Source organism: Nanorana parkeri, unplaced genomic scaffold, assembly GCF_000935625.1.
Source record: "Nanorana parkeri isolate BGI_ZX_2015 unplaced genomic scaffold, ASM93562v1 scaffold2202, whole genome shotgun sequence".
Lineage (NCBI taxonomy): Eukaryota > Metazoa > Chordata > Amphibia > Anura > Dicroglossidae > Nanorana > Nanorana parkeri.
Window position 1 is genome coordinate 74952 of NW_017308470.1, and position 15175 is coordinate 90126.

At 47.2% G+C, this 15175-nt stretch overlaps 1 protein-coding gene across 1 annotated transcript in view; it reads left to right on the forward strand.

The window, feature by feature from the left end:
- The window catches only part of LOC108801039 (transmembrane protease serine 9-like), a 63865-nt gene that overhangs the window by 1544 nt on the left and 47146 nt on the right, over positions 1-15175 (forward strand). The window contains exons 2-6 of the mRNA XM_018573003.1: positions 69-133; positions 5196-5379; positions 6107-6381; positions 9053-9222; positions 10735-10972. Coding sequence (XP_018428505.1) covers positions 69-133; positions 5196-5379; positions 6107-6381; positions 9053-9222; positions 10735-10972 — 932 coding nt within the window. The remainder of the gene's footprint in view (positions 1-68; positions 134-5195; positions 5380-6106; positions 6382-9052; positions 9223-10734; positions 10973-15175) is intronic.

Here is a 15175-nt window from a genome sequence, read left to right on the forward strand (position 1 = left end):
CCCCCCCCCCCCGGCCTGATAAGCTCTTCCAGACTATCAGCTGCCTGGCCCTCCTCTGTCCCTTCTAGCTCCTCCATTAACTGGGAGAAGAGGTGCATTCAACCCCCTGAGGAGGCGACCCTGGAGAGGGATGGTAGGGAGACAGGCATTAAGGGGCATGGGAGAAGGGTGGTTAGAGGGGAGGTTGAGGGGAGTACTGATCAAAGGTAGGAGGATGGTAGAGAGGGGTACTGATTTTAGATGGGGTGGTAGAGGGGGGTACTGATCAGAGATGAGGTGGAGAATGGGAGAGGGGGAACTGATCAGAGAGGTGGGGGGGTGGGATAGAGAGATACTCTATAGAGTGAGACGTCCACAGGGTAGGGGGTGCAATACTTGCCTTGCCCCCGGGTGCTGACAACCCACACTATGCCACTGTTTCCTTAGTCTCCCCTCCCCCAGTCGGCTGCAGTTAGGAGAAAGCATTTCCTCAGTCTCCCCTCCCCCAGTGATCAGGCTGTACATTGTAACTTTGTAGCAAGTCATAAAGTGAGAGGCTGCAGCAGGGTCTGATCTGTGTCAGACATTCATGTATTGGCACCAGAATTTACATGATTGTATCATCTCTAAGTCAGCATCTCAGTCCAGGAAGCAGCTGGGTGACCCTGGAGGATGCCTGAACAAAGATGGTCTCATTCTTCTGGAGAGAAAAACAGATGAAGGCATTGTCAGGGGGAGTCCTGTGATCTCTTGAGAGAGGGAATACATACCTGGAAGTGTTACACTGACACATTACTGTGTGTGTGTGTGTGTGTGTGTGTGTGTGTGTGTGTATGTCTGTCTGTATCTCTGTGTGTGTGTGTGTGTGTGTGAGTGTGTGTGTGTATGTCTGTATTTGTATGTGTGTGTGTGTGTATGTCTGTATTTGTATGTTTGTGTCTTTGTGTGTGTCTTTGTGTGGGTGTGTGTCTTTGTGTGTGGGTGTGTGTGTGTGTGTGTATACAGTACATGTATGTATGTGTGTGTGTCTTTGTGTGGGTGTGTGTCTTTGTGTGGGTGTGTGTGTGTGTCTTTGTGTGGGTGTGTGTGTGTGTCTTTGTGTGTACAGTACATGTATGTATGTGTGTGTGTGTGTATATCTATCTATCTCTGATGATAGGTCCAGAGCCCTCCTGGTCCATAGATGCTGATTCTCCGCACTGTGCGGCGTGAGTGATGATCTAAAAGCAGTTTTCTAGTTTTCATTTGTTATTTTCCTCGAGTTCAGCGCCCCGTAACCATTTGTTGTATCCGGAGTCGTGTGATAGGGACTGGGAACAGTGACACGCATACATGTAAACACGTCTATGACAGAAGAAGCGGCACTCCAGTTGTGCCCTGTGAATATTTCATGGCTTCCATACATTGAATGGATGAGTTGGGCGGTGCCGGCTCGTTGCTGGTTACAGGTGTCAGAGGGATGAGGAGACTCAATCCCGGCTCTCATATTACTTCACACGGAGACTTTTTATTATTCTGGAGATGAGCAAAAGAGGATCAGGACACAAAGGAGACTCTCAATATGGCAACACGTATCCTCCCCGCCATCCTGCTGCTGAATATCGGTAGGTGAAATATCTTCTGTTTGTTTCTAAAGCTTTTATTTCCAATATAATTCCTTCCTCAGCCAATACATTGTATTTCATGTTTCTCTGCATCTCCATACTGCCATAGAAGCTGAGATCCTGGGAACCTGCAGCATCCATGGTCAGTTAGCTGCCATGTCAGGCCAATGAGGTCTGGTCGTAGCGTTATGGAAATGATCTCCATACTACGATAGAAGATGAGATCCTGGGAACCTGCAGCATCCATGGTTAGTACTATGTGGGACCTGTTTCGGCAGGTCCCCAAAGGATCGGGGTCCGTCTGCCTTCGGGTAGGTGGACCATAGTATCTCAACCCCTGTCAGGAGCCTTGCGCCCCAGGGGGTCGGGAATTCGAGTCCCTTAATTGAAGGACCAAGCACCCTTGTGCACGTTTTTGTGTGCTGTGATTTCACGGTTCACTTTTTTTTGTTCACAGGGGGAAGTTTGTTTTTCTATGCACGTTCCACGGGCTCTTAAAAATAAAAATCCATGGTCAGTAAGCTGCCATGTCAGGCCAATGAGGTCTGGCCGTAGTGTTATGGAAATGATCTCCATACTGCCAAAGAAGCTGAGATCCTGGGAACCTGAACCTTCCATAGTCAGTTAGCTGCCATGTCAGGCCAATGAGGTCTGGTCGTAGCGTTATGGAAATGATCTCCATGCTGCATCAACATTATTCTTTATAAATTCACTTCTGAACATTTCCTGATATCGTCCTGGATGTTACTGAAACATCTTTTATATAAACCAGCTATTATAATCTACACTCTGTACTGCAACCCCATCTTTTCATCTACAACCCCTATAAACCCACGATGTCCAACCCGCGTCCTTAGAGGCTTTTCACACGACAGTCCATGTTTTCCTTACCTCGGAGCTCACTCAGACCAGAGAAGTCCATTATTCTTTTCAATGGAATTCAGAAGGTTCCATTGTTTTTCACGTTTTCTGTTCTTTCTCCATCCCTTATTTTTTCCTCTATGATCTCTTATAATAGATCTTGCTGAGGCAAATATAAAGTGTGACACAAGTCATTTTAGAGGGGGTGCACAGAGCACAAATGTGGGGGCATGGGTTTGCAAAGGAGCTGTAATAGCCATAATCTCTCATACATGATGTGTCTCTGGTCTATGATGACAACTCCAGGGCACTTTCAACAAAAAGATGGAACCATCTTAGTCCAGTTGAACAGCAAGCTGGTGGAAGAGAGACATGGTTGCCACCCACTAGGGATATCCAGATACCAGTTTAGATACCAGTGCAGATACTTGGCATTTTCATGAGAACTCCCAGGGTGGCAGCAGTTGCAGCTGGGACCGGGCTCTGGCACTCCACCACTGTCCTGAAATCATTAGTCTGTATTTTTTTAGAAATACTGTCACATGACAATGAACAAAAATTTATCAGTACTCGTATCTGTGAGGACTTGGGCAAGTATCAGTACTTGTGTCTGTGAGGACTTGGACCAGTATCAGTACTTCTATCTGTGAGGACTTGGGCGAGTATCAGTACTTGTACTTGTAAAACTGGTATCTGTGCATCCCTTTATTTATATTTATAAAAAGAAAATCATACATGATAACAGAGATGTACAAATCCCGGGAGCTCCGTGTGCTCCTTACACATGACAGCTGCCTCCTAACTTTTGAATTTTCCCTAATCCAGTACAGGTATCTGTACTTGTACCTGTATAGAGTACTTGGTATCTGAACATCCCTACCACCCACCAATCAGGAGGGACGCTGGCTGTGACCAGCAGCAAGAGTGTGAACATCCCCCTGCTCATTGTGTGCCATTCAGGCTCTGCCCCTCCTGTAGTCCTGTGTCCCTGTAGGGGTGGGTCAGCATTGCATGACCTCTTCCACCACTTTGTTGTTCAACCAGACTAAGATTGTTGCACTGCTTTGATTGACACAACTTGTAATGCTGACCTACAGGGGACGTTCCAGATGCCATGATGGACTCTCTTTATTTTAAATACATTCATTTTAAAATGTGTAAAGAAATGTTCTAGTTTTTAATCTTATTCTCTGCAATATGAAATTAATTAATGAGGGCGACCCACAAAAAAATTTGGGATATTCTGGTCTGTGATGGTATTCTGAAGCATGACCCCAGTGTCCAACATCTCCTACACATTCTCAGTCTATGACTGTTAGTAAGCCGAACACATTGGCTTGCACATTCACTCTGCCAGAAATCTGGATTTGGTGAACATCCAAGTGAGCCAAACCCAGAGCCATCTGTGTCCTAGCTCCCAATGGCACCGTGCAGTCTGTAAGTTGGCCACCATTGCTATAGAAGTACAAGTAATGGCAGCAGGATAGGTGAATATTTACAGGTAAAGCTTGATTTGAAATAATATTACATCCCAGGCACTCTATAGAAACACAAACTCCAATTCCAGGTTTGTTGTTTTTTTTGAGAGTTTTGACTTGGGGAGGGTTATAACTCCTATCAGGTATTTAATACTGTTGATGACTCCACTGGGGAGATGTCCTCTCTGACACCAGGACAGGAAATGAAGTGGAGGGGGATCACCAGGACAGGAACCTACATACAGCTTCCTAGTATTAATGAGGGAATTGATTTGTTTGAACACAGTTTCTGGGTTCACTGACCCTGACAACACCCTAAGGGTGCCCACACACCTTACGATAATCGTGGGAAATCGCGCGATCGTACGATTATTGTAAGGTGTGTGGAAGCCGTTCGACCTCTACTACAGTAAGGTCGCACGACTTTTAACTTACGAACATGTTCGAAAACCCGCCGAGCATCGTACGATGTTCGGCGGGTGTGTAGCATGTTCGTAAGATAAAAGCCGGAAAGGGCCGGTGTGCGCAAGCGCACACTGGCCGTTCGGCATGGCGGTCATCGGAAACACGCCCCTCAGGGGGCGTGGCTTGCGATCATCGCAAGTAAGATCTGCCTGTCCAAGATAGGCAGATTGTACGTTTTCTTAATTACCTTACAACCATCGCAAGACAAAAGTCTTGCGATGGTTGTAAGGTGTGTGCCCAGCATTACCCTGGACTGCTATACTGACCTCCCTGGGGGGATGTCAACTCCAAGCACACACAGCTGCACCAAAATCTCATCACCGAAAAGCTGGATCCAATTTCACTTCCTATGTAATTGTTCCTAGTCAACTAGGTTGTTAAGGGATCCTCATGACCAGGGCCCTATAATGAGGCGGCACCTCTTAAGGACATGAAGGGGGCAGCAGGCAGAGTATCATGGCTGCTCTGCTGCAGAATGTTTCCAGTGTGCCTGTGGCCCCCACCTCTCCACCTAGAGGAATCCCAGGTTGCTAAGAGCTGGGTGGGGAGAGGTGTAAGGGCCATACACTGTCACTGGGATGTCACTGGTTGCCAGGAGCTAGGTGGGACACTGGCCAAAGCGGTGGTGTCACTCTTGCACCACCAAACCCCGCCCCCCCTATCCCTGCAGCAGATGCCCCTGATTATGACTGCCAAGCAATGACCATTATCAGAAGGAGAATAATAGCAGCTAACGGATTTGTATGATATCAGTGTTTTGTTGTAATTTGTAGTATAGAAGGAAGCTACACATGTTCTTCTCTTCTAGTTTCCTCCTCCAACCTCTCACCCTGCGGCGTGCCCGGACCTTCCAGCCGGATAGTTGGGGGTTCAGACTCCACGGATGGTGAGTGGCCCTGGCAGATCAGTCTGCAGTACCTGGGCTCCCATATATGCGGGGGGTCCCTGTTATCCCCGCAGTGGGTGCTGAGTGCCGCACATTGCTTTGAACGGTGAGTGTAACCATTTACTTCCTGTATGTCTGTGGTGCCGTACGGCAATCAGACAATTTTGGCAAATTTGATTAACACATTTTGATACAAAGGGCTGCTGGTTTTTCCAAGTCACAAAAGGAGAATCCCAAAATAAACTCTTCCTGTTTAAGGGCCAGTTCACACCATCTTCAGTGCGTTCCGGCCCCGATTGTGGCCCGAACGCACTGGGTCGCATTCAGGCCGCCTCACTTTGTTTTGGGGGCGTGGCGGTCCATTGAACCCAAACCTGGACCGAAACGCAGGCATTGATGTGACGCACGTTCCCGTGTGGCCGATCGCATTGCAGTTGGAGGGCGTGGCTGCGGGGCCATTCACTTCAATGCACCGTCACGCCCCCTCCCGCCCCACAACAAAGTGAGCCGGCTGAGGAAGCTCAGACTGGGGGATGGAGAAGCAGCAGAAGGAGGTCAGACTGGGGGATGGAGAAGCAGCAGAGGAAGCTCAGACTGGAGCATGGAGAAGCAGCAGAGGGAGCTCAGACTGGGGGATGGAGAAGCAGCAGAGGGAGCTCAGACTGGGGGATGGAGAAGCAGCAGAGGGAGCTCAGACTGGGGGATGGAGAAGCAGCAGAGGGAGCTGCAGTAAAACAAAGCAAGCACATTATTACATATGTTTTCATCAAAGTTGAATACCACCTACAGACATTGTCATATGTATAAGTAAACATCTTCTCTATTCTGACCAGGAGTAACAGTCCTCAGGACTACGGGGTTCACCTGGGAGTGTACCAGCTGCTGTCATTGTCATCCCCACATGAGCTTCTGTCCGATGTAGAAACATTGATAACTCATCCCCAATACACGTCTGTGGGGGGCCCAGGGGACATCGCCCTGCTGAAGATGACCAGCGCTGTCAGTTATACCAATTATATCATGCCGGCCTGTCTGCCAACCTCCTCTGCCTCCTTCCCCTGTGGCATGGAATGCTGGGTCACCGGATGGGGTGCCGCGTCTTCTGGAGGTAAGTGATCTCCTATTTTTATAAAGTCCAATCGTTTATTCCTCCGCCACTTGCATGACATACTCTGCTCTGCTGGAGGACTCTGCTCCTTCCTCTATCCAACTCTCCTGGAATACTCTGCTCTGCTGGAGAACTCTGCTCCTTCCTCTATAACTCTCCTCTCCTGAAATACTCTGCTCTGCTGGAGGACTCTGCTCCTTCCTCTATCCAACTCTCCTGGAATACTCTGCTCTGCTGGAGAACTCTGCTCCTTCCTCTATAACTCTCCTCTCCTGAAATACTCTGCTCTGCTGGAGGACTCTGCTCCTTCCTCTATCCAACTCTCCTGGAATACTCTGCTCTGCTGGAGAACTCTGCTCCTTCCTCTATAACTCTCCTCTCCTGAAATACTCTGCTCTGCTGGAGGACTCTGCTCCTTCCTCTATCCAACTCTCCTGGAATACTCTGCTCTGCTGGAGAACTCTGCTCCTTCCTCTATAACTCTCCTCTCCTGAAATACTCTGCTCTGCTGGAGGACTCTGCTCCTTCCTCTATCCAACTCTCCTGGAATACTCTGCTCTGCTGGAGAACTCTGCTCCTTCCTCTATAACTCTCCTCTCCTGAAATACTCTGCTCTGCTGGAGGACTCTGCTCCTTCCTCTATCCAACTCTCCTGGAATACTCTGCTCTGCTGGAGAACTCTGCTCCTTCCTCTATAACTCTCCTCTCCTGAAATACTCTGCTCTGCTGGAGGACTCTGCTCCTTCCTCTATCCAACTCTCCTGGAATACTCTGCTCTGCTGGAGAACTCTGCTCCTTCCTCTATAACTCTCCTCTCCTGAAATACTCTGCTCTGCTGGAGGACTCTGCTCCTTCCTCTATCCAACTCTCCTGGAATACTCTGCTCTGCTGGAGAACTCTGCTCCTTCCTCTATAACTCTCCTCTCCTGAAATACTCTGCTCTGCTGGAGGACTCTGCTCCTTCCTCTATCCAACTCTCCTGGAATACTCTGCTCTGCTGGAGAACTCTGCTCCTTCCTCTATAACTCTCCTCTCCTGAAATACTCTGCTCTGCTGGAGGACTCTGCTCCTTCCTCTATCCAACTCTCCTGGAATACTCTGCTCTGCTGGAGAACTCTGCTCCTTCCTCTATAACTCTCCTCTCCTGAAATACTCTGCTCTGCTGGAGGACTCTGCTCCTTCCTCTATCCAACTCTCCTGGAATACTCTGCTCTGCTGGAGAACTCTGCTCCTTCCTCTATAACTCTCCTCTCCTGAAATACTCTGCTCTGCTGGAGGACTCTGCTCCTTCCTCTATCCAACTCTCCTGGAATACTCTGCTCTGCTGGAGAACTCTGCTCCTTCCTCTATAACTCTCCTCTCCTGAAATACTCTGCTCTGCTGGAGGACTCTGCTCCTTCCTCTATCCAACTCTCCTGGAATACTCTGCTCTGCTGGAGAACTCTGCTCCTTCCTCTATAACTCTCCTCTCCTGAAATACTCTGCTCTGCTGGAGGACTCTGCTCCTTCCTCTATCCAACTCTCCTGGAATACTCTGCTCTGCTGGAGAACTCTGCTCCTTCCTCTATAACTCTCCTCTCCTGAAATACTCTGCTCTGCTGGAGGACTCTGCTCCTTCCTCTATCCAACTCTCCTGGAATACTCTGCTCTGCTGGAGAACTCTGCTCCTTCCTCTATAACTCTCCTCTCCTGAAATACTCTGCTCTGCTGGAGGACTCTGCTCCTTCCTCTATCCAACTCTCCTGGAATACTCTGCTCTGCTGGAGAACTCTGCTCCTTCCTCTATAACTCTCCTCTCCTGAAATACTCTGCTCTGCTGGAGGACTCTGCTCCTTCCTCTATCCAACTCTCCTGGAATACTCTGCTCTGCTGGAGAACTCTGCTCCTTCCTCTATAACTCTCCTCTCCTGAAATACTCTGCTCTGCTGGAGGACTCTGCTCCTTCCTCTATCCAACTCTCCTGGAATACTCTGCTCTGCTGGAGAACTCTGCTCCTTCCTCTATAACTCTCCTCTCCTGAAATACTCTGCTCTGCTGGAGGACTCTGCTCCTTCCTCTATCCAACTCTCCTGGAATACTCTGCTCTGCTGGAGAACTCTGCTCCTTCCTCTATAACTCTCCTCTCCTGAAATACTCTGCTCTGCTGGAGGACTCTGCTCCTTCCTCTATCCAACTCTCCTGGAATACTCTGCTCTGCTGGAGAACTCTGCTCCTTCCTCTATAACTCTCCTCTCCTGAAATACTCTGCTCTGCTGGAGGACTCTGCTCCTTCCTCTATCCAACTCTCCTGGAATACTCTGCTCTGCTGGAGAACTCTGCTCCTTCCTCTATAACTCTCCTCTCCTGAAATACTCTGCTCTGCTGGAGGACTCTGCTCCTTCCTCTATCCAACTCTCCTGGAATACTCTGCTCTGCTGGAGAACTCTGCTCCTTCCTCTATAACTCTCCTCTCCTGAAATACTCTGCTCTGCTGGAGGACTCTGCTCCTTCCTCTATAACTCTCCTCTCCTGATATACTCTGCTCTGCTGGAGAACCTTAATCTATCAAATAAGTTTACTTTGTGAGGTTCATTCTGATTTTTTTCCCCGTAAACTTTATTGATGATTTACATTTTGGACAGTATTGCAATGTTGAATTATCTTGACTCCATCAGTCTTCATTTCCACACAGTCAGCCTCCAGTATCCAGGAACTCTGCAGAAGGTGATGACGCCACTTATTGACCACGTGACCTGTGATCAGATGTACCATGTGGGATCCACTGAAAGTACCAACACCGTTATCATTCATGATGATAACATCTGCTCTGGGTACCCCCAGGGGAAGAAAGATTCCTGCCAGGTGGGTCAAAACACTTGAGATTTTGGACTGTTTTCCGCATCATTTAAGGGAAATTGTTTTGCTCTGATCAGTTGCTTACAGCACATGCCAATCGTATCCCTGACTACTCTTTACAGCACATGTGTGTCTCAGCCCTGACCAACTGTCCACAGTACTGTATATGTGATCCTCAGCCTTCACCAACTCTTCATAGCACCTGAGAGTCTTACTCATAACCAACTCTTTACAGCATGTGTGAGTCCCAGCCCTGACCAGCTCTTCACAGCAGATGCAAGTCTCATCCTTCACCAACTCTTCACAGTACATGTGATCCTCAGCCCTGACCAACTGTTCATAGTATATGTGATCCTCAGCCCTGACCAACTCTTCACAGTACATGTGATCCTCAGCCCTGACCAACTGTTCATAGTATATGTGATCCTCAGCCCTGACCAACTCTTCACAGTACATGTGATCCTCAGCCCTGACCAACTGTTCATAGTATATGTGATCCTCAGCCCTGACCAACTCTTCACAGTACATGTGATCCTCAGCCCTCGCCAACTCTTCATAGCACCCGAGAGTCTTACCCATAACCAACTCTTTACAGCATATGTGAGTCTCAGCCCTGACCAGCTCTTCACAGCAGATGCAAGTCTCATCCCTGACAACACTTCACAGCACACATACTATACTGTATGTTTCAGCCTCAGCCAACTCTTCACAGTGCATGTGATTCTCAGCATATTTGAGTCTTAGCCCTGACCATCTTCTCACAGCACATGTGACTCTCAGTTCTTCTTCACGTGTGGTATAACATGTGAAATCATAACATCTGCTTTTGCTGCTGAAGTCCACCAGCACTGAGCATAGCAGGAAAGTACACCTCTCAGATCCGGCTTCTTGAGTTTTTTTGCACGGTAGTGCTGAGTCTGACAAGTCCCCAAAACAATGTTTCATCGGGCGGTGTGCACATCGCCACATACACTCCAAACCCCTGTGCAATCTTATTGTCCCCACTGCACGCTATTACCTGTGGCCGTATTGCTTCACACTCTCCACGCCTCTGTGGTGAAGCTCCCTCTTTACTAGCTATGTAACCACTGCAGACATTGTTCTCTCAGCCATGTCCTCATTGTTACACACTTGTTGTACTCATACGCAACAGCTCTTCACACCGTTTGAAGGAGCCTCTCGCACAGGTCTTACACCACTATCCACACTATGGGGATGATTTATAAACCTTCCACCCAGCTACATACTGCTTGCACAGCACTAGTGCCACTAGATGGCACTGAGGAGCCTAGGACCTTCCTATGCTTCTTGGCCCCATCTAGTGGCAGTAATGCCATGTGCGTGGCATTCACCCAGCTACACATTGGGCGAAACATTTATAAATCAGACCCTACGGTATGTCTTCTGGCCCTGTCTGCAGTAGCTCTTCTTGCACAGCTGCCCCCAATGTTTGCTCTGGTTATGCTTTAATTTGACTTGACTTTTTGGTCTGATTGGCTATAATCACTTAAATTCCAGGGAGACTCCGGCGGGCCCCTGGTGTGTAATATTCATAGTGTCTGGTACCAGGTTGGCATTGTGAGCTGGGGTGAGGACTGCGCCCTACCGTATCGCCCCGGGGTGTACACCTTGGTGACAGCTTACCAGTTATGGATGGAGGAAGAAGTGCCAGAGCTGGCGTTCGTCAATTTGACAAACATACCGGAGCCCAGCGGAGAGTGTGGAGGAGACATTATCACCACCCCACAGAGTACAGGTGAGGAATCAATGTTTCCCACTGTGAACTAGAACATTCCATGGAGATAACCTTCTACCTGAACCAGAGATTGCGTAATTGTCCAGTGAATGAAAGAAGCTGGAGGCAGACATTGAAATGCAACATTCTTTTCCTCATTTCAATAAACCCGGACCTAGACAGCAAAAATGTATATGAAGGTGCTGGGAGGGGTAAGAAAGAGCAACATGAGGGCTGATCCATCTACCTCTCCTGGGGAACATGAAACTTCAGGTTCCTCAATGCTGTTGCCATGGTCATGTTATCTCTTCTGAAGGATAAATCCGCTTTCAGACTTTTGAGTACAGATCTTGTGACCAAACACTCGGGCTGTTATGCCAAGAACATAAAGGGAGGTTGGAACATAATGGAAAGGTAAATATAGTCATGTAGGTACACCCCATTAAAATTGTTGTCCTCTTCAACATATTGTTCCAGGAAAACATTATCAGGGTTATTCACAGAAGGGTGAAGAGTTTGGAGAAGGCCAGAGAAGTGAACAATCTAGGGACCAAAATAGGTGATTTGGAAAACTTCTCCAATTCAGATCACATTCCATTTCAGCGATGTTGTCCTAGATTGTTCACTTCTCCAAACCCTTCACCCTCTTGTGAAAAGCCCTGTAGGTCTTCATTCAAACAGTGTCTACAGATAAAAGCTAATATACTTGAATATAAACACAAGGAAAATGTGCCTTTGTGTAAGTACACCCGTTACTCAGGATCTGGCATTGTCCTCTTCAGGAGGAAATTACATATTGTAGGCATTATTCATAACTGCCCACCGATTTTGATATTGATATAGCTGTGAAATTGACCAAACATTATCTATCTATCTATTATCTATCTATCTATCTCTATCAATGTGGAAAATACGGGGCCATGTACTGTAAAATCTTGGATGAGAACCTCCTTCCCTCAGTCAGAACACTGAAGATGGGTGGTGGACGGGTCTCTCAGCATGACAATGACCCAAAACATACCGCCAAGGCAACAAAGCAGTGGCTCCAGAAGAAGCACATTAAGGTCATGGAGTGGCCTAGCCAGTCTCCAGACCTTCATCCTATAGAACATTTATGGGAGGAGCTGAAACTTCGAGTTGCCGAGCGACAGCCAAGAAACCTGAAGGATTTAGAGAAGATCTGTAAAGGGACAAAAATCCCTCCTGAGATGTGTGCAAACCTGGCAACCAACCCCAAGAAACATCTCCCCTCTGTGCTCACCAACAAGGGTTCCCCCAGGAAACGTCTCCCCTCTGTGCTCCCCAACAAGGGTTCCCCCAAGAAACATCTCCCCTCTGTGCTCACCAACAAGGGTTCCCCCAGGAAACGTCTCCCCTCTGTGCTCCCCAACAAGGGTTCCCCCAGGAAACGTCTCCCCTCTGTGCTCCCCAACAAGGGTTCCCCCAGGAAATGTCTCACCTCTGTGCTCCCTAACAAGGGTTCCCCCAAGAAACGTCTCACCTCTGTGCTCCCCAACAAGGGTTCCCCCAGGAAACGTCTCAACTCTTTGCTCCCCCAACAAGGGTTCCCCCAGGAAATGTCTCACCTCTGTGCTCCCTAACAAGGGTTCCCTCAGGAAACGTCTCACCTCTTTGCTCCCCAACAAGGGTTCCCTCAGGAAACGTCTCACCTCTGTGCTCCCCAACAAGGGTTCCCCAATATATATTTACAAATGACAGCTGACTGCCTTATTGACCAATCAAGAGCTGTGGGAGATTGTGGCCAAGCACCAACTAGTGTGAAGTTGACACTTTTGGTTATCACCCAACATTCAGGGGCTCGAGGGGGTGCTGTAGGGATTCACCCGGACAGTCCGGATTTTGAATGCTGTGTCCGAGTTTGATGGCAGCTCATACCTGGACACATGATGTCAGGCAGACAGGGGGCAACCAAAAATAAGATAGGGGCCACTGGCCCCACACTGAAAATAGTCTTGACTGTGATATTTACATATGAATGGGTGACTCTATGTACATATGAATACGCCATGACTCATTTTCCCCAAACCATTTCCGTGCGTCGCTAGAGTGTTCAGGGTTTCGCTGGAAGAAAAAGGTGGCAACCCTAGCTGTGGGAGGTAACAAGGACTACACTGCATCCGATGAGCATAGGTTCTCTTTAAATTTAAATACTCTGGTCTATTAGCACAGTCATGACTGGTCCTCTTTAAGCTTAGAAGGCCTGTTAGGTGATGATCACCAGGAAAACTTAGAGAACATTTTCTTCAGTAAACACCTATGACTCAGCAAATCCGAACAGCATACAAAGAACTGAAGAGCTTCCTGAACAGAGCAAACAAGAAGAAGCGTGACATCACAAAAATGCAAACACGGTTCATCTATTTTTATCATCAGCCGCATCGATGTGGTGGCCGCCTGAGCCAATGACAAAAGAGTTTCCAGACACTTGTATTGTTTTCATCCACCGAATGGTGTAATGATCTCTGGCCCAGAGCCATCGATACTGGAAAGAATTGTAAAACTGCCTAGACAGGTTTTCTGACCTCCGTTCATGGAAAGCTGCACTGACATTGGAGGACAATTGTTATATCTAAGGTGATGAGTATGGAATCTGATCTGTGATCTGAAGCTGACTATACACAGAGCACTCGCATGAGATGACTCTGATCATTGTTTATCCATTATGACGGAGACCATATTACAAACACCCAATCAGAATCTGAGTTATCTCTAGACATGTGCGATTCGTTTCGTTACGAATGGAAATTCGTACGAATTTTCCTGAAATTCGTAGATTCGGAAGCATCCAAAATCTGAATTGCAGTTTCCAAATTATATCCCAAATACGAAATTCCGTTAACGAATTTCGGATCCAAATTTCTTTGAAACGGGAACTAATATTACCCCTGTAAATGAGGTTGAACAACATGACAAGATTTTTTTTTAATACGAAATACGGATCCGCTGCTGCTGATGCATTACAATACACAGGCAGGAAATACGAAATTCCGTAGACGTATTTTCGTTCCGTTACGAACATTCGTTATATTGAAGTTAAAAAGCAAAGTACATTTATATTGGAGTTGATGGTATTTTTTTTAAAATCCGAAATCCGAAATTCGGACACGGAATCCGTTAACGGAATTCGTATTTCGGATAAAAAAACAACTACCACATCGACTCTAATATTAACAAAGGTATTTTTGCTTTTTAACTTCATCATAACGAATGTTCGTACAGTTACGAAAATGTGCCGAAACTAACGAAAATCCGTATTTCGTACGAATCCGAATTGAGTTTCGGACACGAATTACGAAATCCGAAATAACGGATATTCCGAAACGAAACGGAACAAATTTTTTTACGGCGAAGTCTAGTTATCTCCAAGCTGCAGCCCCGGGGGTGACAGATCAAGCACTCAAAATGTATGAAGTGACTGCTCATCTTTCGGCACCAAGGGCAGAGCTTGATGGAAACGGTGGTGGGGAAGAGAGTCCTGGCGAGGGAACATTCTACAACTCCACACCAATGAGTGGATCCCATACTCTGCTCCTACATGGACAACTAACTATGTTTGCCCTTCACCATCTGCGAGCATTGAATACAGACATCCCAACCTGCAAAACCTTATTTCAGGGAGGTTCCCGTCTCATTTCAGGGAGGTGCCCTTTCTGGGTTTTTTTTACAGCGGAACATTGTAATGCCAACAGATAGCAGCACTGATATGTGACCAGCACTGACATGTTATATGGGCTCTCTTCTATCACTTCAGTTGGCACCAGGTCATCCCTTTTAGATTGTAAGCTCTCAGGGGCGGGGCCCTCCTTACCGTCTTGTCTTGTCTTGATGTCTATTGTGATTGTAATGTCTTCCTTATATTGTAAAGCGCTGCGCACACTATTGGCGCTCTATAAATCCCGTATAATAATAATAATTACAGTGAATGGCTGTTCTGCTACTTTCTCTGAAATGGAACCCCGTACTGGGCGCTCATCAGTGTGTCCACACACTGATTTTATATCATTCTGATGGGGTTGACGTACAGAATATAATGTAGTTCATACTTATACATTTGGGGGAGAATACACATGAAATCACTGAATGCAACCCGAGCAGTTATACAAAAATTGCTTCTATTTATCGCCTTATTGACCTTTTAGTTTACTCTTATTAGCCTAAATTAACTCCTTCTTTCTACTTTTATTTTTCTGGTGTTTTTCCCTA